Raw genomic sequence first — 24,967 nt, forward strand, 5'->3', positions numbered from 1 at the left:
GTGATGTGAGATGTATTTAATATATATATATATAAATAAATAAGTGAATATAATTTAAAAATTAAGAAAAATGACAGAGCAACCCTCATCAAATTCCTTGAACTCTACACCGAAACTCTTCCCTGTCTGGGACGAGGTTGGGATTAGCAAAACCCAACTCAACTAGTCAGTTTGGCAATTTAATTTTTTTTACCTACTTAAATAGTTAAATTTTTGTTTAAAACTATTGAAACTTCTATCTCAAAAGTTAAATTTAGAATTTTTTTTAAGGAAATTACGAATATACATAAACAACAGTGAGTGACCGAGTGGGTAAAGGTTGGTGGCTGATGGGTATGGGCCACCACCACTGTCATAAATAACGTTCACATATAAATGCATTTCCCTACTGAAAAGGATCTCTCAAATAGAGCCAAATTCTTGATTTCCTTTTTACACTCACATAACAATGTTATCACACTAAGATTAACAAAATATCAAGTGTTTGATTCCTAGTATGATACTTTGATTATAAAGACAGTTACATCCTAAGAAGATGAATTTTTTATAATACAAAAAACACTACATTTTAAGAGTAGAAGTATTGAATGAAGATCAACTTTTTTATTTGGTTTTATGATTTAATTAAAAAGTTACACTTTATTCCCCTTATTCTCTTTGTTTTTGTTTTCCATTAACTTTCTTCAGCCTTCCCCACTTAGTTAAAAAACTGAAACATACCCCTCCACTTCCCCATTGGCCTTTTTCCATTGGCAGCCAAATTGTGAAAATTACAACACCAATCTCTTTCACAACCAGAAAGGCAGAAACTCTTGAGACAGATATACACTTTTCATTTTTATAATATCATAATTATTTTTATTTAATAATAATTAATTAAACTCCTCTCTTATTATAATTTCAAACTTGACCAGCGAAGCATGGCTCTGCAGAAGCGAATCCAACTGTAGAGAGAGAAAGTTAGAGAGAGAAAGAAGAAGAAAAATGGAACCGCCGTCAGTGACGGGCCAAACGAAGAAGATAACGGCGAGGTCGTCGATAATGGAGTCGTTACGCGGTTGCGGACTCTCCGGGATTCGAATCGATAAGGAGGAGTTGAAGAAGCAGCTCACTATGCCACAGTATCTCCGCTTCGCAATGCGCGATTCTATCCGCCACCAGGACTCAGCCGCCGGTGAGAGCCGTTACATCCACCGTAACGACGGCGAGGACGCCGCTCCTCCGCTTTCTCCCATGGTTGTCTTCATCAACTCCCGCAGCGGTGGCCGCCACGGCCCTGTCCTCAAGGAGTGGCTTCAGCAACTCATGAGTGAAGAACAGGTCAACATTTTCTGTTCTCACTATTCGTTATTGAAATTTCTAATTCAGGTTTAGAATTTCCGTTGTTGTTCGTTTTTGCTTATTACTGTGTAAAACAAATTCCAGTGAACAGAGGATATCATAGATTTTGTTGTTGCATGAACTGAAGATCTAGTTAGAGTTAACTGAATATGAGAAAGGAAGTATCATTTTGAAGGATTCTACTAGTGAAAGCTAGAAAGTAGATACTAATCACTATCTCCTGTTATATTTTGTTTAATTGGTTTATTCTACGTTTGATCCTTCTAGGATCTAACGCTTACTATGAGATTAAAGTTACATCCATGAATCACTAGTAAAGGAATGCTGGTGGTGATTTTTGCTTTGTTGTTGGAAGTTTTCATATTTGTTTTTCTCTGTTTTGCAATTTATTTGTCTTTCCTTGTGATGATTGAGGTTGGGTTGTGTAGTGCAGGTTTTTGACCTATCAGATGTGAAACCTCATGAATTTGTAAGATATGGGTTGGGTTGCTTGGAGATGTTGGCAGGTCTTGGTGATTCTTGTGCCAAAGAAACTCGTGAAAAACTAAGGGTCATGGTATGTGCACTAGAACATGCATTATATTTCACATGGCAAAATTCTGCATACAATTGTGTAAACTGTGATATCTGTACCTGATATTATCGATGACTATGTTGCCAAAACTCGCTTTCCGTTTTTGGTTTCTTCCCCTCTGTGCATATTTAATTAGAAATTGGGAAGTCGTTGTAATTAGGGTTAGTTATTTTATTCCTTCATTTCATTTTCCTCTAAATAAAAGTGAAATAAATAAAGTATGTTGACAATTAAATGTTCATGAAGTTATTTCTTTAATTTTTAAATTAAAAATATATATAAAATGTGATAGCATGTTAAGATGCTAGTTTAGACATAGTTGCGTTAGTATGTACTGAATTTATATATTTGATTCTACTATAATAGCAGTCACATTGGATGAATCTGGTTGGCTGGACAGGTTGCTGGAGGTGATGGTACAGTTGGCTGGGTATTAGGCTGTCTCGTAGAGCTTCACACACTAGGACGAGAACCAGTTCCTCCAGTAGGGGTCATACCACTTGGTACAGGCAATGACCTGTCTAGGAGTTTTCGTTGGGTGAGCTTTCACATGCTTGGAAATTATGGGTTATTTATCTACTATGCTAATCTGTCTTTCTGATATTTATTAGGGTGGTTCATTTCCTTATGCATGGAAGTCAGCTATCAAGAGAAGTCTATATAGGGCTAGTACCGGACCGATTCACCATTTGGATAGGTATGTCTTATCTTTTAAGGTCACGTTTTCAAGTGTGGTTTTTGCAAACTTCTTCGAGTAGTTGTCTGCAAATAAATGCTTTTATAAAATTTATCAGAGCTAACTGCCTGGAGACTTTGGCCTGTAGGACTTATGTTGTAGCATAGCCATGAGGCATGGAGTTATAGTGTTATAGCCCATGTTTAATATTATCCTCTTCTTATTTGATGCAGTTGGCGAGTTTCAGTTTTAATGCCAGATGGCACACATGTAGATCCACCACATTCTTTGAAGCGTACAGAAGAGTTCACTCTTGATCAGGTTGGGGGGATGGTTTCTTATTTCATTCATCTGTTTTAGCACTGGACTATGAATTTGGTCAGGCTTCTTTTGTACAGGCAATGTTTCCCTTTGCATTGGGTACTTGGGTACTTGAGTACAATTGTATATTGCTCATTAGTAGGTAGCAAAGTGTTAGGCTGGTAGTCTTGGGTGATGTTTCCATTTTTTTCATGAAATCATGAGTAATTATACTTACCGAATTATGAATATCATATTTTTCCCAGTGCAGTCCTTGAATCATCGAATACTGAGCTATTTTTGCCTGCAGGGCTTAGAAGCTGAGGGAGAACTGTCTGAGAATGTTAAAAGTTATGAAGGCGTGTTCTACAATTACTTCAGCATAGGTACTTTTGATCTGTACATCCATAATATAATGTTGATGCTTGAAGTGGATATGTGTAGTTAAGATTAATCATAGAGATTTGAGGATGAAGTCACTTTAGATGAGTCTACTGTATCTGCATGTCAGTTCTATGGTACATTTTCTAATTTCTATTAAAGCAAAATGCCCAAGTTGCTCTCTGCCTGATATTCTGTATCCTAGAGTACTTCAAGAATGGGGTTACTGACTTATAATACATGCTGCAAGTCTGAAGTTTGGCTTTTGGGGCTACAACTCTTTCGTGAAACAAACAATGGCTTCGGAAGCTTAAGCAGGCTGGTGAGTGGTGACTATGCAATTGGGTTGCCTCACTCAAGTGAAATATGCCTTTATACCTGAGATTTTACTTCAGTTTTGGGCTTTTTCAGCTGTGCCTCTCTGTCCGTGTGTATGTGTAATAAAGAAACTTAAAATGCTATAAGTTTCTTGGATTAGGGTGCTGTTTAGGATGTAAACCTTTTCAAGCGCTTCAATTGAACTTTTTATCTGTATGCATATTTGTGAGCATTCTTAGAACTTCCTGTTATATTTTACAGGAATGGATGCCCAAGTGGCTTATGGTTTCCATCATCTACGTAATGAAAAACCTTACCTTGCAAGCGGTCCAATTTCAAATAAGGTATAAAATCTCTGGAGCTTTTAAATGTCTTTTATATGTAAGTTCCATGCTTCATTTTACTTAATTTGATGGCTGCACTTTTGAGTAAGTAAACCAGTCTTCTTCAGCTCTTCTTTCTTTTTTTGCTTTGAACTGCTTAGAATCTACGTTAACAGTTTAAAAGCTACCGTGTCTCCTCCGAATGATTTAATAAATGTCAGAATATAAACGATCGTGACCAGTCATTGTTGTTTTGGTTGCAGATTATATACTCTGGTTATAGTTGTACGCAGGGCTGGTTCTTCACACCTTGCACAAGTGATCCAGGTTTAAGGTAAGATATACCAACTAAAGAAGTTTGTCCTCGTGATAAATAAATAATCTGATGCCAATATTTCTTTCAATAAAAGAATTTTTTTTAATTTGTACAGCAAGAATTTTATCTATTTTCTTATTATAAAAGAATCAGAATTTTAAGAAATTCACTCTTAACTTTGTAGCTTATGTTTGTTATAATAATGGTAATTGTAGTTGAATAGAACCAGTCCAGTTTTCAACTTGGATTAGATCTGCTTCTGTGTACATGAGCCTTGTGTGGATGTGTGAAGAAGTACATTACTGTCTTTGTTGTGATGTGCATTTTCTTTCTACGGATTTTAATAAGTTATCTTCATGTGTACATATGAGAGATAAACTGATTATCAATTTCATTATGTTGAAACTCAAATCCATGTGGCTGAAGAGATGGTTTCTTCAGCATTTAGCAAACAGTGTCATCTAAATCCAAAATGGTAATGTATGTAGGCATTAGTGAAGTCAAATTTGCTCTACTGCTAGTGTTCATTTTCTTATTTGATGAGGACTTGACATAGTTACTTGGTTAGAAGTTATAAATTTCTTTGGCTCTGCTGCTAAATTTGCATAGTTGTGCCACTTGATCTGAATTTTGATTTGGCTTTCCTGATGGAAGCATTCTGTTTCTTGCTATCTCCATCTGCCTATACTATATCCTTTATATGAGTTCTCAAAAGCATGTTCCTATGTACACTTTTTACATGTACATTTGACTTAAGAATACCTTTTTTATATGGATAAGTTGTGTTTTTTTATGATAAAGGACAATGACCGACACCGACTTACTCACTACCCCTAGAATATTTTGAATTAATAATTCTTAAATCCTTTCTGGCATCAGGGGACTGAAAAACATTTTGCGGATGCATATCAAAAAGGTCAATTCCTCAGATTGGGAGCACATTCCAATTCCTAAAAGGTACATTTCTTATCCTAAAACATAATTGTTATTGGTCCATGTTATTAGCTGGTAAATAAAGCAATTTTTTCAAAATAGGCCTCATCACCTTTTACAATGTGTTAGTTTCCGGTGACTGCATTTCTTGCGTATTCATAAATCTGATTCTTTTATTTCTTCGAATTCTTAACTCTTTATGTTTACTGCCTAATGAATGTAGTGGACTAGCAGTCTTTTTTTGAAGCTTTTGGTTTTTTCCATCTTGCATGACAAGGTTATGTTATTTCCTCAGTGTAAGGTCAATAGTTGCTCTAAATCTTCATAGCTACGGAAGTGGAAGAAACCCATGGGGTGAACCCAAACCAGAATATTTGGAAAAGGTATTGTATTTGTGTTGCCTGAAGATAACGCCTCGGTTGCAGCTTGATAAGATTAATTTTCTTGCCCTCCTTTGGGTGCTCAATTTTTTTGAATTAATTTTTCAACATATATTAATAAGATTAACTAACAAGGTAATATTTCCTTTGCCTTATCATGTCACTGAATACTATGAATAATGTCTTATTTTTTCATCCCTTAATGGAGAATTTTCTGAAAGATGTTTCTGTAAAACATTTGCGCATATGATGTCTTCTTATCTTGTATTTGATGACTAATTTTTTAGTGTATTTATATCACTTAGAGGGTGAGCCTCGGCACAACGATAAGGTTGTTTGCCTTGTGATCTGGAGATCATGAGTTCATTTCCTTTAAACAATCTCCTTGCTTGTAAGGGTAAGGCTGCTTACATCTACCTTCCCCAGACTCCATTAGGTGGGAGGGAGTCTCATGTAATGGGTCGCCCTTTTATTTGTATGACTTCCTTCCTTCACTCAAATTTGCTTGGTAATTATAAGTGCTATTATGGTGTTTGCCTTTGACTTCTGATCATTTCCAACTGAATATAAACTTTGCTTATTTGATGAAGTTGTTAATTCTGTTATTCAAATTTATGGATTTTTACTGAAAAAGGTTTTTTGACTTACTTCAGAGAGGCTTTGTTGAAGCTGATGTTGCTGACGGGCTTTTGGAAATATTTGGTCTAAAGCAAGGGTGGCATGCATCGTTTGTTATGGTTGAACTGATCTCTGCTAAACACATAGCTCAGGTACCACAGTTTATTGTTTGTGTTTTACCGTTACTTTTTACATGCAAAAAAAAAAATGAACAAGATTCCATTACTGCTGATGTATGATAGGTGGCCACATTCTAAATAAGTGAGTTGAAAGTGAAGTGTGTTGCTTTCTGGTTGCATTTAGCTTATGGGGTTTGAAAATTCTCTTGCTATTTTGCGTTTGTATCGATCACCTTCACTTTCTGTGTGCTGCTAATAAAATACAAACAAGATCTAATAATAGCCTCAGTAGCAATCCTGTTATGTGAGCACCCGGGCGAATATGATTTTAGTATACCTTGATCATTGTTAATCAAATGTGTATTTCTAGGATGAGGTGGTGTAAAGCCACTACTTTCCTAGGAATTCCTTGACTGGGTATATGGATGAAACTAGACATAGACTGCAACTTCTTAATGAAGGATGCTTTATCAGTTCTTGCTATACAGCTTACATCTTTTACTTATCTTCCAAAGTTACCAACTCATTTTAATTCACTTCAATTTTACCTTTGACCAAGTGAAAACCTTTTCTCCCATCTGCTAACATACATGTTGCATTCTATTATCTCTCCATGTGACATGTTTTCGTAAATAAGATCACAGCCAACCTCTGTGAATCTGAATGTTGTCTGCATTTTCCTTACCTTGCCTTCATTTGGAACTGTGAAATTTCTATCTCATTGATCAGCCCCATCAGTGTCTCTGAACTGTGGGATTCTATTTGTATCTTTCAGGCAGCAGCTATTCGATTGGAATTCAGAGGCGGGGCGTGGAAAAATTCCTACATGCAAATGGATGGAGAACCCTGGAAACAGCCATTGAACAAGGACTTCTCCACATTCGTGGAAATAAAGAGAGAGCCTTTCCAGTCACTTATGATTAATGGAGCGTAATTCTTTGATGGTGATTCATGAAGGTTGGTGTAGTATATATAATCTTAGCTATTGGCTCTCCACTACATGGAAAATCCCCCTATGGTTAGAGGACAGTAATTCTTTGATGTTGGGATTCAAGAAAGGCGTGTGTATTATAAGTGTAATCTTTGAAATTTTGCTGCTTCAGTATATTTATATGGAAAATTAATTTGTAAAAACGTACTGTTCTCCTTTTGTTTGAGTTCTATTATTTCAATTCAACGTCAACTTTTAAACTTCACATTTGAGTATACATCAAAAAATGAATGTCCATCTGATCATAAAACATCATCGCTGTTTTATTAAATAAACTTTATTTCCGGATCTTTGGAGTAGAATCAGTAAATGATAACAATATTAAAGGGAAATATGGTAATGTTGTCGCCAAGCAGCTGTGGCCTGAGATCTTCCATCGTAGTTTATAAGCTCACCATCAAAAATAGCATCATCGTTCACGGAAGATGAATGCTGAACAGCTGAAGTGTTAGCTGTATGCATATTTAGTAACCAGAGATGGATGGAAAGGGGGAATAAGATGTGAGCATGATGCGCTTCTAAGTTCTAACACTCTCCATGGGTGCCTTGGTGGGTAACATTAAGTGACGGAATAAATGATGAGGAATAAGTAAAATGTTTAGCATTTTAAATTTTCTATATTTATAATAATAGAATCATTTCAAAATACCAACTATTACAAACCAAAATAAAAAATAGTAACATACGCCAAAATACCAATTTCTTTAGTGAATTTATTATTAAAGAATGATATCTATGCATTCTTAAATGTAAAAAATTATACGTCTTTTGTACATTATCTATCACTCATTTGTATACTTACATGTAATAGTTAATAATAATGAAACATGAATGATCTAATAATAGTTAGAGATGGCAAAACGGGCCGCTTGGCCCGTTTAGCCCGCGTCCGCACATTTTAAGCGGGCACAGGTATGCCCGCATTGGTTAATGGACAAAACTTAATGCCCTGCCTATTTTAAAACGAGCTAACGGAGGCCCGCAGACATTGTTGAATAATTAAAAAAAAATATATAATAAATGAAATTAAATTAAATAAAGTAGTTGAAGATAAAAAATTAACAAATTTTTTAATATTTTATATGAAGTTCAACAAATCACATTATATTACAATTTTTTTAGGGATTAAAAGTCACATTACATCATAACTTATTTAAAATATTTTCTTACTTTTTCCTTAAATAATGTTTATGGGTCGCCCGTATGCCTAACGGAAATGCCCGCAAAAAATACGGGCGATGTGGACGCGCCCGCGAAAAATGCCCATTTTACTATATCTAATAATGGTATAAAAATCTCTTACAACATTAAGATAAATATAAAATGTCTAGTTGGAATGAGCATGGAAGTGTAAATTCAATGTCCTAACAAAAAAGACTATTGGATTTTGGTTGGATTGGGTTGATTTTTTGATCCAATAGTTAAAAGGCTTAATGCAATTATCGAGCTTGATCACTAGGTTGAATCGGATTGCCCGATCCCATGCTCATCCCTAAATTCTAATTGCATATAAATTACTCTTGCAAAGTTAATGTACATGAGATTAATATTGAAACACATTTAAATCTTTTATCATGATTTAATGTATTAAACTTGTTTGAATGTATTTAAATTTGAAAATTTAATTAAGAAGATGTCAATCTAGTGATATAAGGTCCTGCTAGATCCACGAAATAATTAAAAGGTTAAATGTTCGATTCCTAAAATCGATACTTATTGGGAGAAATAATCATACACATCGAAAACTTAATTTCTTATGATAAGATAATAGCATACCTAGTATAAAAAAATTGAAAAATTTAAACATGTAATATTTTTTTCTCGTTTTAAGAGAATGTAATGTTATTAGAAATAATTACAGTTTAGAATAATATTAATTATTTATTTATCACAATATTGTTAAAACCGTAACTGTTATCAAATCGATCAGAGTATTGGTGTAATGGTATACTGATTTAACCGATGGTTCAGTAATTTCAGTTAAACCAGACATACCTTTTTATATTTATATATATATAACCTATAACAATTTTTTTTTCAAATAGGTAGATACTCAAATTTATAATCCATATTCATAATCTACTCAAAATTCTAATAAACAAGCAACTTAAAGTCTTTAACAAATTCAAAATCTAAATTACAAAACATATATCAATTCAAAAGTATCACTTAACAACCGTCAAAATATAAATAAATGACACAGGTTCACAACGCACTCTACAAAATAAATAAATTTGGAGTTTTAACATTTAACATCAAGAAGTCAAAATTGTCTCATATTGAGATTATATTTTTGCACCAACTGAGATACACACGAATGTTAAGACCAAAATGTGTAATTTAAGTATGCCTTGGAAGCATGTGTCTTGAAGTGTTGAAAAAATGGTTGGAAAAATGAGTCATCTTGTAATAAGTTTTTAAGTTTTTTTTAAAAAAAAATATGTGTATAAACCGGCTGATTTAGTTAAATACAAGCCAGTATACCGATTTTGACCGGTTTTGACCCGTTTTGATATTTGGTCAGTTCAACATATATACCGTACCGGTTAGAGGTCTGATTCATCTCTGGTTGAACCGATAGGTACGATACAGTTTTTACATCATTGCTTTATCGATCGGTATATATTTATTGTTGTTATTGTGAGAATGGGAAAAAATATAATTGTGAAAGTAAAGAAATGGAAATGGTAGTTAATTATATACATCTCTCATGAAAAACCGAAATTTTAATCACTCCCATAATTAACTTTACTATTACTATGATTAGATAGTTTTCCAATACCAAATATACTTAGTAGATCATCTAGTTTTTTCCATACAAATCAAGGTTTAATCTTTTGTTGTATGTATATTTTTTTGGAGAGACAAACTATTTCGTAATATTTGTTTAGAAAAAGGAAAAATTTAGAGGTCTGTAGAGAGAAAAATGGTCAATTTCTTCTTACTATTATTGAAAAATGTCCGGTAACGTGGACACACGTGGCTGTAAATCATTGGCTGTCCAAGATTGACGAATGGGCTTGTATCCAAGTAAATCCCACTCCCTATTAAAACCTTCATAAACGAGAAAAATTGATTTTGCAGTCTTCACACTTCTTCAGCATTGACTAGGGTTTTGTTCTCTCTATTTGGCATCTCTGCAAAATTTCAATCGTCCATTAATTTTTGGAGCCATGGCCAGCACCAAAGTTCAGAGGGTTATGACCCAACCCATTGTACGTTTTCACTTCCAATTTATCCATTACTTCTTTTTCCTCTAAATATTATTTTGTTTTAACCTAATCCCCCATTTTCTTTCTCCAGAACTTGATTTTCAGATTTCTTCAAAGTGTAAGTCCTTACCTATTCCCATTTCTGTTTATAAATCGTTCTGATTTTTTCGCATTTCTTTATCTACTTTTTGTTTTCTAATTTTCGCAGAAAGCGCGCATTCAAATATGGCTCTTCGAGCAAAAGGATTTGAGGATCGAAGGCCGCATCATCGTGAGTTTTATTTTTCATTCTTCTTAATATCACATGGGTGCTAAAAAATGTTTTTTTTGTCGACTTTGAAAGGTTCTACGAAGAGTTCGAAAGTCTTAACCACGAGGGAACATGTTTTTATTTTTCTTTGAGAAATTGGGCGTGAACCTAGATGTTTGTTGCGATTAACATCATATTGTAGTGTCCGGGATTTTGTGCTAGTTTGACGGTGTTTCAATATGCTTTAATGTTGCTTACACAAGAAGATAATATTGGAGTTTTATAGTGAACCTGTTTAGTTGCACTTTTCTCAGTTTCTAGGTTAGTGCAGTTGTGCCTTTTGGGCGCTTGTTTGTTGGCTTGCATGATACTATTGTCACTTGGTGAATTGGTAACATTGTGAACATTTAGAGTTCATTTGAACATGTTCTAGCAGTATTTGTCGGACATTTGTGATGGTATTTTATGGGTGCACTATGAATTTTTGAGTTTACCTTTTAATCTTGTATACCTTATGGAAATAAGTAACCTCTTCCCATTAGCTTTCTATTAAGCATTGGGATTTTGATTCTTGAATTGTCTTCAATTTGCTTTCTCTAGTTTGTAGAATTATTTATTTGACCAAGTTATCACTAGTGCATTGTCCTGCATTGTGCAGAGCAACAAGGGTCTACGTACCAAAATCCCTAGTGTCGAGAATTTCATGCTGCTCCTATATGGTGCATGTAATGTAACATGACACTGTAGCTTATAAAATTTCCCTCAAAACTTGGCCAGATTAAACTAGTTACTTTTCCAACCCTTTTAGGATGTAAAGTCAAAGGTTCTTCGCTTTATTGGGATTCTCTTCTGTTCTTTAGTCATTTTACATTTAAGGTTACTACAATTAGACTTTTCAGTGCCAATCAGGAGAGCAAAGCATTGTTTTACTTTGACTGGGGTTAGGACTTGTTTATTGATTTACGTCGTCGAGAGAATCTTCAGTTTTTTTGTTGTCGTAAATGCAGATAAAAAATAGGCATTTTTCGTATAGAAATTTCCGATATCCAGCTATACACTCAAAACCTAATGGTATTTATTTCCTTATTTTCAAAGTAGTTGGACTGCCCTCTTGTGTCCTATGATATGATCTTATACTTTTAAACAGTATGATCTTAACTGTGTTGACTTCATAATTTTTGCTAACTTTTTGGTTCATAAGCTCATATCTAGTTGTAAAATGCTTGGTTATTGTTGTTGGCAGCACAGGCACTAGAATTTTTGAAAGTTTCAGTAGATGGTTATGGATCATGTGGTTTAATTGAGCTTTGTAACAGGGTTTTGATGAATACATGAATTTGGTTTTGGATGATGCCGAAGAAGTTAACGTCAAGAAGAAGAGCAGAAAGACATTGGGTATATTAAAGTTTCTCTATTTTATTCCTTTTCTCTTCACCACTTACTCTTGCATTTTCTGAATTATATTATTGTTTTTTATTAGGGAGGATCCTTCTTAAAGGAGACAACATAACTCTAATGATGAACACGTGAGTAAGAATAAGATTGTACTTTCATCTTTCTCGTAATTTATGTGACTAGTTTTTTTCCTTACAATTTTATTTTAAATTTCAGGGGGAAATGATGAAAACTCTGATGTAATTGTAAACCATATGTCCTATCCAATGAAACAGACCGATTTATCTTTCTGTTTTCAGTTTAATTATAATTTATCTAGATATCATTTGGAATATGTTGTGGGAGAAATCTTGTTATATATGACAGTATGAATTTTCTAGCACTAGATAGGTTCATAGTTGAGCTGCTTATCATCTTGGTTTGTTAGCCTGCCTGGTTTGTTATGTATGACAGTATGATAAGATTATAACTATATTATGGTCAGGGCATCAACATTATATACTTTCTCCCAATTAGTGGTTCCAATATTTTCATCTTCTATAATATTTTATTCAATCATTTGGAATTGCTCAGATTGATTTGTTTGGGACATACCTTTTTTGAATCATAAATTTCTCAAAACGACAAATATAATGGATGAGTTAGTGCATCTTGGTTACTGGGACGGTTTCATCTACTCTACTGATTACTGGGAGATGACTCTATTGACTTAAAGTATGGTGTAGTTCAAGTAGGATTTATGTGGTGGCCTGATGGGTGAAAATGCACTACTGATATATTTTCAGTGACAAATGTTATGATGCAACCTGGTCACAATATCTCGATATGTTGGATTTTGCCCAAAAGTGATTCAAATTCCATTCAGTTCCACAAAATTTCCAAATACTGCACCATTTTACTCTGCAGTCTGCACGTTAATGTGGCTAGTTTCACCTTGTTCTCTGTCTGGCTGCTCCCAAAACTGACCGAAGCTTTCAAAAACATTGCCTAGTAGTGAGGACTAAGTGTCACTATGGTGAGCTATGTAGAGCATCAACAGTGAAAATTCGTCATATTTATGGGATGCTAACAAATGTGCGGATTTACTAGCAAATATTGGTTGCAAATTTGCAATCATCCGAGATTAGTAAATCTTGATAACCCTCCTGCAGAATCTGGTTAAGTTCTTAATGAGAGCCTCTACTCTTAATACTATTTTGTTGTAATTTTTCTTTTTTGAGCTCCGATCCTTTGTTCACATAAAGTGCACTTTCTACTACGTTGAGATTTTCCTCATCAATCATCGGATTGAGATGTCTAATGTAGCAGCAGGTATAAAGAAACTTCTTTCACTTGATCTTGATTTGTGTGGCTTGATTAGTAAGACTTGGTTAAAATGCCAGAATAATTTAGATAAGATGACTCTGTTATTATTAGGGAGAAAATGAAAAGGAGGGAGAGCTTCTATTTCTGACATAAAATAATACTCGCATTACTCATGTACTTAAATATTACTCATTCCCCCCTTCAAAGGCAGGCTCATAGAAGCCTCTTACAAGGGGTAGCGAGAACAGAATGGAAAATAGTTGTAGCACACTTTTAGGCTTTGTCTTGGAGTTGGAGTTTTTGGAGGGGAAAGGAAGGGATAGTTTTGGAAAATTTTCCCTTATTATGAATTAGATGGAGAGAAAAAGGTTGTGAAGGGTCTCTCAAACCCTCCAAAATTCCGCATGTGTTTATTTTTAAAGTTTTCATAATTTAAGATTTTTTAGAGATAAAATATTAAAATAGCTAAATATTTTTAGTAATATTATATATTTATATATTATCGTGCATTTTTTCATTGTTAATTATATTTTAAAAAAAAATTAAAAATATTCTTATATTATTATTAGTTTATCATCTTTCTTCTAAATTTTATACTTCCAAACAATGGGAGGATTTACTTTCTTTTCCCTTCCATTTTTCCCTCTTCCTAACCGTTTGGTGACTCTCCTTCCCTTTCCCTAACTCCAAACAAAGCCTTAAGGGTTTGTGGGTACTTATTTTTTATCTCCAGTAACTTCAACTCAATCAGTTGAGTTGTGGGGCACTCAGTGTGAACATCTAGGTTCAAAACCCGATAGTTGTGTTAAACCAACTAAGTTGAGTATATATCCATGGAAGAAGGGTCCCTTTATTGAATCTTTCCTCCCTTTTACCCAAAAAGAATGTTATCACCCTTGCATGTTAACTCTTGGGTGACAGTAACATCACTCTATCAAATATTATTTTCACTCTTCAATTATAGTGGTCCTACTACAACTTGTACAAATCTGCTGTTTGATGCTGCTGCTTAAGCTGACGTGACTTGTGAGGAGATGCAATAGTAGCCTATGTGTTAGCAACAATTATCCATTTCGTATTTCCCAAATTCAAAACACACGAAAAAGTGAAGGGGGGTGGGTTGGATGGAGCTATAGAGACATTGAATCAGTATCTTCTCCAATACCGGAAAGGAAACTGATGTAAAACGAAAGAAAAAGCAAAATATAATAACACTTCTATATATCTACGGTTAGATAACACTTTTATCCGTGAAAGCGAAAACAAAACTTCTAAGAGGGTTCTTGTTTAGAGCGATTAGATTCCAACTTCGGCTATTGGAGATAGCATTTGGCAGATATAGGAGGGGTCCTCTGGTGGAGTGAGGCCCTTGATGCACCATTGTCGTCAGCTAGCAATTTATATTCCATTTTCATGTTTCCCCATAACCAAACATGAGTGCTGTACGTTCCTTGTTATTTTCTACCCACTACTCTTACTGATTATCCAGTCATACTCCACATATATCATATCCTCTCCAATATCACTCTTTTTCCCTTTCTTTTGTTGTTATTTATTCCATATCTCAAGCAATATCAAGCATTTTTCATTAGCTATTATATTATGAGAATCCTAGTACAGATCCCCCCCAGAAGTGACAAGTTGATACGGTCTGTTTGGGATATTTATGGGCCTGGCTAGCTATAATTAGTGACATTATGCCATTCTTCATGGTAATGCTAATGCACAAAGAATATTGCTTTGTTCAGTTAGTGGTAGTTTTTGTTAATCCCAACTACTTATTTCTAGTGGCAGTGATTGCAGAAGAAAAATGTAAAGCATTTTGCCAATAAAAATAATTTTTGGGTTTGATGAGGCCTTAATGTAATAACTAATAATATAAGGTCTATTTTTAGGAGAGAATTTTGGCAAAAAAAAAGCTAGGCCTAAAGCAATGCCTTATTGCCTAATCACAGGGCAACGAGAAGTTTTGGAGAGCATATATCTTGTTTTACAATTTATGTTAACTCATGTGTCATCAGTTATGATTAGTTAAAGAAAATATTTTAATCACATACATGAAGTGATACAAATTGTAGGTTAAAAGATGTGCTCTAGGCATTTCCTAATTGCTTACTAATTAAAGCTATAAAGTCCCTAAATTTTTTTCATGCGTTGAAAATTTACAAATATCTGATCTTTAATCATTATAAAATAAATCTCCAATGTTTGCTCAATATAATATGCTAGTAAATCTTGGGAGCATTAATCATTATGCTGTGTCTGCGTTTAATATAATGAAAATGAACAAAAGATTAGATATAGAGAGAGAGAAAATAAGTAATACATCAAAGATGGGAAGAAATGAGACTAGTCACCAAATAATTTTTACAGTAAATTATACTGATACTTCCTAAATATTACATAAAACACTTCTCACTTTTTTACATTTACACAAACCTCTCATAGTTTTTATACTTTCGTTACATTGGCTACCCCTGCATAAGAAATAAGTGTAATCTTTAAAAAAAAAAATGATAAATGCAATTAAGTTAAACAAAACATCATGATATACTGTGTAGACAAGTCCAAATAATATACAAATCAATGTATCTTTATTATTTTTGGTTACATGATGCATCAACATTTCTAAAGAAATATTGTTTAAATCGCTCTTATAATATAGTATAACGAACCAAAAATAATAAAGAAATATTGACTCATATATTATCTGGACTTGTTTCCACAATATATCATGTTTTGTTTAACTTAATTGCATTTATCACATTTTTTGTTAAAAATATTACATTTATTTCTTTTGCAGGATGGTCAGTATAATGAAAGTATAAAAATTAGGGGAGTTTTGTGTATGTGTAAAAAGTGAGGGATAGTTTATATAATTTCACTAAAACTCAAGGAATATCAGTGTAATTTACTCTAATTTTTATTTTCTGACTTTCTCATTCTTATTATGTCTCATCATGTTGATCACATAATCGACAATCTGTCATGCCAAGTTTACTCAAATCCCAAGTATTAGAAGCAAAAGGTTTTTTGTTTCTAATTATTCTCATACTTTAATCAGGAGAATTTTAATCTACAACATGTGCATCAATATCAATATGTCTCCATATATGTTTACTCTATTACTCAGTATTTGTACACATATCAACCACTCGGTGTTTTGGATTTAGCCAAGGCAACCTATTGGAGTGTGAAACATTTACTTAATTAACATGAAATGCTCAAAAGTGGAAAATGAATTTGAGTGAATAACATGATAGGATTTGTGTTCCATTAAAAGTTAGGAAAAAAAAAAGAGAGATTAGAGGACAGTCCTGTGTAGATACCCCATTACTTCTGATCAAATTTGGAATCATTGACTGGGCCAAGGTGTGCCACCAACAGAACTTTAGTGCTCTTCACACTCAGCTTGTATCTATGTAAATAATTGATTTCATTTGCCTAGATGTTTTTTACTGCCCAATCAAACTGTTAATTTATAGTTGCCTAGATTTGTTGTTTTTGCCTATCAATTTGTTTTTTATAGTTGTCTAGTGATTTAGTTAGATTAGATTAGACAAGGAGTGAGTACTTGTTTAGTTAAAGAGGAATGAGAAATTCAAAACATAAGATATTCTATAATGGTTCAAATTGTTACTAGACTTAAAATATTTCATTTTTAAGTTAGTTTATTGTTTTGTTCATGTGGTATGTGTTTATTTACCCTTAAATAAGATTTAAGTTCGAGTTTTACCTATAAAGAAAATTCATATTGGAAGTGATAAGGTGATCGATTATTAAGGGTGAATAGCTTAGGGAGTAGAATGATAAATAAATTAAGGATTCAATTCTCATTCACCACAAAAATATTAATATGCTAATATTTGGCCTATAAGAAAAATAAAAAAAATTCATATAGGATGAGTTAGTCTTTACTTCAACATAGTTAATTTATGTGGAGAATACATGAGTTAAAGTTCAGATAAATTGTTTCTACCACTATATTTTTTCATATATCGTTTATCTTAATTCATTAAATAATTCCTCTTTTTGCAATCAAAATTGTCTTTAAAAAACCTTATTCTGATGTTCTAGAAATAGTTTTAAATATATCAAATAGTAACTTGAGTAAATATAAAAAAAACATGACTAATCAATGATTTATATGTTGGCACATGTGAACACTGAACTTATTAGGATCCTAGGCTTGTAATTTATGGGCAAACAAACGAAGCAAGCAAGCATCACGGTGTAGGACTAGGACCCGTGTTCTTTATTGTTGATTAGTGAATGCTTTGTCTTTTTTCTGCATCTATAAGGTTGCATCAGGTGAAACTATCATACAGCATAGTGTTTTGGTCTTTTCATGTTCAGTTGGTTGATTGACTTTGACACCACATCAAAATTTGCCTGGCTGGTCAGGGAATACCATTTCTTTATTTCATAATGAATAAAAAATATTACATTGTACAACTAATATATTAAAATTAGATTATTGATCATCCATGTCTTAATAACTATAAATCCTTCCTAATAAATTTTTAGTTTAGTATTAGATTCTCTAAATGATCAAAATGTCAAGAGTTTTATTCTTGATAATGATACTTGTTGAAAGAAACAATCACACATCAAAAGATATTAATTTCTTACGCATAAGATGAAAATATACATTTTGTAATACTATTAAAAATAACTATAGATCCTTAAATAAAAATAAATATAGATTATTCATCTCATATTTTAATAGATATAGATTCTACTAATGTGTTGATTTAGTGGTATAAGACTTACTAGATCCTTAGAACAATTAAAATGTTAAAAATTTGATTCCTAAAAGCGACACTTGTTATGACACTTGTTATGAGGGACAATCACATGCCCAAAAGATATTAGTTTCTTATCCATAAAGTGATGAAATATCTCTAATAATATAAAAAATAACTATAGATCATTAAGTAAAAAAATACTAATGAATTATATATTGGTGTAAAAAACTATAGAGTATCAATGGACACTCACTGAACTCTTAAATATTCAACTACCATAATTGATAGATCAAATAAACGTGTGGGGTTCGTTCAAATAAATTACAGACCTGCCTATCCACAATGTGGACCTCAGCATGGTACATTTTAGATGTGTATGCTATATTTGAGAGTGATGTAGATCTGAAGTGGTTGATTTCAGTATCAAGAAACCAGGTTTATATACTTTATATCCCCATTAGCTAAAAAGTACAAATTTGAAGACATTATTTTTGCAACTATTTATTTATACAATCTGCATCACACCTTTTTTATACTTCTAAAATTTCTTTAGAAGTTTTCTTATTTGAAACTTGAATTGGTACAAAGTAGTGTTGAAAAATCAATTTAATTATTGTCATTATTTGTTAGATTTTTTTACATTATAATGCGATGATGCATTTATTAAGTCCCACGTTGCATGTGTAAATAAACAAGATAAACTACAATCTTTTTTAGTTGAACATTTCTTAATGGAGTACCATGGCATAGAGTCCTTCACATAAAATAATTATTAACCTTTTTAAGTAGTGAAAATAAATTAATACTGACTATTTTATAATTTAACATATATATATATATATATATATATAAATAAGTATATAGGAAATAAAATATTGAAAACATATGAGGAATAATTTTTTTGCATATTAATTAAAAATTATTTTACTCACCTTATTCTTGTGTTGAGATTATCTCCATTGTTGGAAAAACAAATACTATAAAAACAATGAAAAAAATACTACATTTTTATCCTTATTTCTAAGTTCTTGTCACGAATCCAATACCCTAGATGTTATTGATTCGTTGGGTTCGAAATTTATGTGGCTCTCTCTTCTACCCTTGTCATTATCTGCTTTCTTTTCTCTTTTGGTTAGTTTTATTACCATCTTCTCGCTCCTTTTTAATGTATTAACAAGGTAATGGTGTCGTATACTGTTTTTACAATGAGTCAGACATCATCTTATGTAGCATTATCCAATACGTTATAATCTAATCATTAAGGGATTCACGAGGGAGATAGAAACAGGAAGGTGTACTAGTAACTTCGTTGCGTTTCACTGATTGCATCCTTCAATTTTCAATATATCAGCATTAAATTGTTAGTGGAGAGTGGTATCAAATATCAATTATATAATAAGTACCACTCTTCTTTGAGCCCTCTGATTTGTGGCTTCTTTATTATTTATGCTGTTCTTCAAAAGAAGCCAAATCCCACAATGACAACCACCTAAGCAACTTTATTAGTTGCTCCATTCATTATTTCAACCAAACAAATAATTGTGTTTGTTTTTGTACTACTAAGATTTAAGGTATATTTATATCTTTTGGTAAGAAATTAATCTCTTTCAGGATATATGATTTTATGATCATTCTTGATAATGCAGTGAGACCTTATACCAAACTAACATGTTGTTGATAATAATTACGCTTTACAACTATTTTTGCTGTTCTGGTTAACGATTTTTTTTAAAACAGTGTTGTCAAGATATCCAATGTGCCATCGATGCTATTATATTCTTTTTATAATATCTAAATGTAAGGTTTATTATGTGAATTTAATGTAGAAGAGTTGTCTTAGATGAGTTAGATTTGCCGTACGTCATTGACAATATTTTTGTATAATAAAAAACGTTACTATAATATGCTACTATGTCCATGCCACACATATCGTACACCAGTTAGGCAACACATATTTATAGGACCCCCTTCTAAGCTGCTTAGGCCGAAGAAACGTGTAATCTCCTATCTTTCCCTTTTATTGATACTACTTGGTACTCATGGGTTTTATTCTTGGCGCATACAGATTTTATGCCATTTTATGCAGCTAATACATATAAGTTTTCTTTTGATTGCTAGGCAAAGTGATGATAAGACTATTCCATGCATTTATTTGGAAACAACCTCAATATTTTCATTTTGATGAGATGATGAAACTTATTTTCTTATATTCTTGGAGTCTTATCAATGTTTGTTTCACTTTCTTTTCTTTTTCTGTAGTTGCTTAGTTGAGGAACCCTTTAAATTGTATTCTTCTTTGTTAATTGTAAGGATTTAATGGCTAGGAGTATCACTTATTTTCCTAATTTTTCTTTCTCTCTATATTAATATTCTTAATGTTGATAAAATAAAACCTCATTGATATTAGCTACAATAATTGAGGAAGTACTTGTGATATTTTCTTGTGAGAACGGGCCAAGTACTTGTCCCTGTATCCAACATTTTCCCACTCATTTCATTAGGTGCTAGCTCCTGCTTTATTAGTTAGGCTATAGTAGCAGCACTTATGGCCTCTGATTAGGATTATATAATAATTTAGTGCTAAGTATGTGGCCCATTATGTCTCTCCTAGCGCTTCCATTCTAGTGCACCTTATCCATTTATAGGCATCATAAAAATCATTTGTTAACTAACATATTTGACAACAAAAATAATCACAATTATGATTTCATCCATTAAACTCTGGATCTGGACACTGGTCATGAATTAGTAATCATCATTATGATTTGATTAATTTAACCATTGAAAGTAAAGACATGAGGTTTTTGGTATAAACCCACTACCTATATAATAATCCAGTACTTTGCCACAGCAAAATTACTTGATATATATTCAAGGTTCATTTGGTATGAATCCCACCTTTAAAAAAATTAGATGAAGAAGCATGTACAATGGACCAAACCTCTTAAAGTATATGATGCTTGTGTTGCACTGATACAAAAACTAAAAAAGCTAAAGAATACTTAACTTTGATTTGTCATAATAGAGGTGGAAATGTAGGCTTTATATCTTGATGGCAAAGTGAACTAATTAAGAAAAAAACGTCACTTGGACCCCCTCCTAAGTCCTAACCAATGAAAAGGAAAGCTGTAAAGCATTTTCATCCTTATCATTTCCATCGTAGAGCTTCTTTCAAGCTTTGACTTCTATATCTTTTCATGTATATAGTTTTTATGAATTATTTCCATGCTATGATTGTGCACTACTACTCCATTCCAATTGATTAACTTTGGATGATGATTAATTATTTCAGATTTGAAACTTTACACGTCTTAAACTCACTTCATTACTTTTAAGTACATCTAATCAATTAATTGGATCTTTAAGTGTTTCAAAATTTGTATCAAACTTTTGGATGAAGTACTGAAACTCAAACCACTAGCCTTGCCCTCTTGTCATTTCCACTTACGTAAAAGTTGAGTTGAAACAACTGAGTCAATATTAATAGAAACCTAATAAATGAGGGTGGTAATTGAATTTTTGGATAGTTTTGAAATATTAAAATGTAAATATTTTATTATATAAAGATGTGTATTTGTTGTCAAATATGTGGGGCGGATAAAATGAAGATTGAGTCTTTGTAAGAAAGAATTAAGAGAGACGAGAGTCTAGGTCAATTGGTTGTGAAGATAAAACAACAATTTTAGTGCTTACTTTAGGTTTAGGGCATGTGGAATATGATAAAACTGAGAATAAAATACAGTAATAAACTACTTATTATCCAATATGACATGTGAAGTAAACGCTTCACAGAATTTTAATGCATATAGGATAGAATTATAGATGATAATGATTATAAACATACTGTAAAAGAAAAGACAAACTATTCTGACATTCTGAGAAGGAGACACATAGTGTAATTGTGATTTTATTAATGGAATGAGTGGGATTTGGTTTGGACTTGTATATCAAATCTCTTTTCTGCGCATTTGTTTATTTGGCTTGTTATATTATTATTCGTAGTGACAATTAGTGATCAGATAGAATAATCTCAGTGGGATGTGCGTAACAATTGATAATTAAACAAAAATTAAGGGGGTATATATGGATTGTATACATAAAATAAAATAAACACAATTGATTATGTGTTTGGAGACATGGGATGGGGTCATATATATAATTGTATCCCCATTGTCCTTGGCGTGTACGTTGGGTGGTGGATGGTGACGACTATGGACAATAGAGAAAGGATACTATGATATAACTTTCCCAATTTTGGAACTCATATTAATCATTAACTTCATACAGTATAAGGGATAAGGGTATCCTGGGATGACTTCTTACTCAGAAAAGGTAAGAGATAATCTTGATATACAAAAAATGTTAATATTGTGAAATTGTTTTCAAAATTTGAACTCAACTCCAAATTACGAGGCAAATCATGAATAAAATCAATTATCCTAACTATGTTTAAATCTTGTTACGTGCAAATAAAAATATATCATATAAATTAAATTTTTTAAATTATTACAATTTTTGTTTTATTATCATTAATTTAGAACAATATCAAATATGTGGTTTGAGACTATAAATTTAAACCATATACAAGTGGGGAGAAGGGTGGAGAGCACTTCAATCTTGTCTAGTTTTTTTTACCATGTCCCATATCAATTATGAAGAGGTCCTTGTCGCCAACCAATTAAGGACATGTGGAGCTCCTTGTGAAGGAACTATCATCAAATTCATAAATTTGTTTGCCTTATTTTGAATGCATACAGCTCATAGAACTTATTTGTTAAGGCTGTTTCTTTATTCAGTTGAAAAAGAAATCGTGCATTGCGTCATATTTTGGTTATGTGGTTGTGAATTATTGTGAAGTCACTAATTCTAGTTGGTGCGATTGTGTAATATTGCACGAGAAATAAGTTATTTCATTTGGTAGCTTCCCAACTGAAATCATGCCACCTTGCATACGTTCGGAATACGGAATAAATAAATCAGTTCATATTCAGAATGTATGGGGAGAGCAAACTTTAAATATGTGGTGAGAAAGCAAACACGTCATCTTTACCATTTCTTATTTATTTTAACTTAGAATACCCTTGTAAGAGAATTTAGGATTAATGGATAATGCAATGATGGTTAAATATATAAGTTATGGATGATGCAATGACAATATATAAGATATGTTATTTAGTCTTGGAGTAGAATCTTCTAGAACCGCCTCAGAAATGTTTCAATGTGTAACGAGAGGTACTTCAAATGGTTCTCAAACAATCAAGTTAGTATGTGAAGGAGATATAGAGTATGAAAGAATAATATCAAGAGATATTTGGTAAGTAAGAGAGAATGAATAGAGTAAGTAAGAGTGTTTAAGTAAGCTTCCTTAAACGAAAATCTCATATTTATAGTGGAGAGGTAAGGAGCATATTCATTTGTAGATGGTGTTCACCTAGCCGACCAAATAGCTTGTCGGGTCTGCTCCCATGTGAGGCAGTTTTGGTAGGTCCATACTCTATGATGGGATGTGTAGCCGTATACTGGAAGTCCATCTCGTCGTCTAACTAAAAGCACAGTAGCATGTAGTAGCTTGTGGCTTGTCGTAGGGGTTTAGGTAGTGCAATTGAGGTAATAGCCTTGTGCAAGTGACGCAGTAGGGAAGTGTCATGAGTGAGTCTTGTGTTATCTTGTCATTTTAGCTTGGTGAACAACATGTTTGTTCAGATTGTTCGATTGCCTTGTTGAGGCTTGACAATGTCCAGGTCATGCTTGTCTCACCCGATCTCGAGTTAATGGTTGTCACCAATGTCCGGTCATGACATATACTTTAGAATCAGGATGAAACAAAACTCATACATCATGAATGTATTTTTTATCTATGATGTTTTTATGTGGCAAATTTACTTAAAGAGGTGCACTTTGACTGAAATATTACAGTCTTGGTGCACCTTTTAAACTATCTATTACCATTTTGGTGTATTTTTTAAACTCGTCAATACAATTGCCGAATTTACTTTTTCTCTCTCCAAAAAACTAAAGACTGGCTGATGACATTGACGAGTTAATATATAAATTATTTTGGTAAAACTCGTCATTGTAGTTGACGAGTTTAAAAATATTATTTTCATATAACTCGTATTTGTAGCTGGCGAGTTTAGAATATATCAATTCTTTAATATATAAATTGATGGAGAAATGGATGATATGTATCATGGGGCCAACAAGTAGCTCCATGAAACACTCACACACCTTGCCACATATGTCAAATCAACACATCTATCTCTTAATATATGTCATATGTTTTCAACTTTCTATTACTATCCTTTAATGTTTTCTTTACCAAGGTAAGTGTGTATCTTCTCAAATAAGAAGAACAAATAAAGTATAATTATTCTATGAGTAAATTATACTGATATTATCATAGTCTTAGTGAGTTTATAGAATTCATCTCCCACTTTTATATACTTATACAAACCAGTCATGATTATTACACAAATCATGTATAATTATATATAATATTACATTGATCACCCATATAGAAGATATAAGTGTAGTTTCTTAAACAAAAAATGGTGATGAATATAATTAAGTCAAACAAAATATGATATATTGTGGAAAAAAATTCAAATATTATTAAAGTCAAGATCTCTTCATTATTTTTGTTTCGTTACAAAGTGTATCAATAATTCGAAGAAGATGTTTAAATTACACTTATATTATATATTGTAACTAACGAGAAATAATGAATAAACATTGTTTGAATTAATTATGTTTCTTTGTTTAAGAAATTATATTTATCTCTCATATA

General features: G+C 32.5%; 2 protein-coding genes across 3 annotated transcripts; both read left to right on the top strand.

The window, feature by feature from the left end:
• Nucleotides 745-7,407, top strand: LOC109346899 (diacylglycerol kinase 7-like). Its single transcript, XM_019586653.1, has 12 exons — nucleotides 745-1,320; nucleotides 1,775-1,897; nucleotides 2,316-2,453; nucleotides 2,527-2,612; nucleotides 2,825-2,912; nucleotides 3,202-3,277; nucleotides 3,852-3,934; nucleotides 4,177-4,247; nucleotides 5,109-5,186; nucleotides 5,458-5,545; nucleotides 6,196-6,312; nucleotides 7,055-7,407. The coding sequence occupies exons 1-12, from the start codon at nucleotides 985-987 to the stop codon at nucleotides 7,211-7,213; spliced, it is 1,443 nt and encodes a 480-aa protein (XP_019442198.1). The 5' UTR covers nucleotides 745-984; the 3' UTR covers nucleotides 7,214-7,407.
• Nucleotides 10,334-12,556, top strand: LOC109346915 (small nuclear ribonucleoprotein E-like). 2 transcript variants are annotated; one of them, XM_019586663.1, is made up of 6 exons: nucleotides 10,334-10,485; nucleotides 10,574-10,600; nucleotides 10,691-10,753; nucleotides 12,049-12,127; nucleotides 12,213-12,262; nucleotides 12,344-12,538. In XM_019586663.1, exons 1-5 carry the CDS (start codon nucleotides 10,444-10,446, stop codon nucleotides 12,260-12,262), a joined length of 261 nt encoding a protein of 86 aa, XP_019442208.1. In that variant the 5' UTR covers nucleotides 10,334-10,443; the 3' UTR covers nucleotides 12,344-12,538. The 2 variants fall into 2 exon arrangements, with proteins under 2 accessions (XP_019442208.1, XP_019442203.1); XM_019586658.1 differs by having other exon boundaries at nucleotides 10,336-10,485; nucleotides 12,213-12,258; nucleotides 12,344-12,556.

Source organism: Lupinus angustifolius, chromosome LG01, assembly GCF_001865875.1.
Source record: "Lupinus angustifolius cultivar Tanjil chromosome LG01, LupAngTanjil_v1.0, whole genome shotgun sequence".
In the NCBI taxonomy this organism is placed as follows: Eukaryota; Viridiplantae; Streptophyta; class Magnoliopsida; order Fabales; family Fabaceae; genus Lupinus; species Lupinus angustifolius.

What these genes read in the sequence shown, in the direction of transcription:
- LOC109346899 (XM_019586653.1), top strand. Translation starts at nt 985, where the DNA reads ATGGAACCGCCGTCAGTGACGGGCCAAACGAAGAAGATAACGGCGAGG. An exon ending in GTGAAAAACTAAGGGTCATG is followed by an intron (nt 1,898 to 2,315) that starts GTATGTGCACTA and finishes TTGGCTGGACAG; the next exon opens with GTTGCTGGAGGTGATGGTAC. An exon ending in CTGCTAAACACATAGCTCAG is followed by an intron (nt 6,313 to 7,054) that starts GTACCACAGTTT and finishes TGTATCTTTCAG; the next exon opens with GCAGCAGCTATTCGATTGGA.
- LOC109346915 (XM_019586658.1), top strand. Translation starts at nt 10,444, where the DNA reads ATGGCCAGCACCAAAGTTCAGAGGGTTATGACCCAACCCATT. An exon ending in GGATCGAAGGCCGCATCATC is followed by an intron (nt 10,754 to 12,048) that starts GTGAGTTTTATT and finishes GCTTTGTAACAG; the next exon opens with GGTTTTGATGAATACATGAA. An exon ending in GAAGAGCAGAAAGACATTGG is followed by an intron (nt 12,128 to 12,212) that starts GTATATTAAAGT and finishes GTTTTTTATTAG; the next exon opens with GGAGGATCCTTCTTAAAGGA.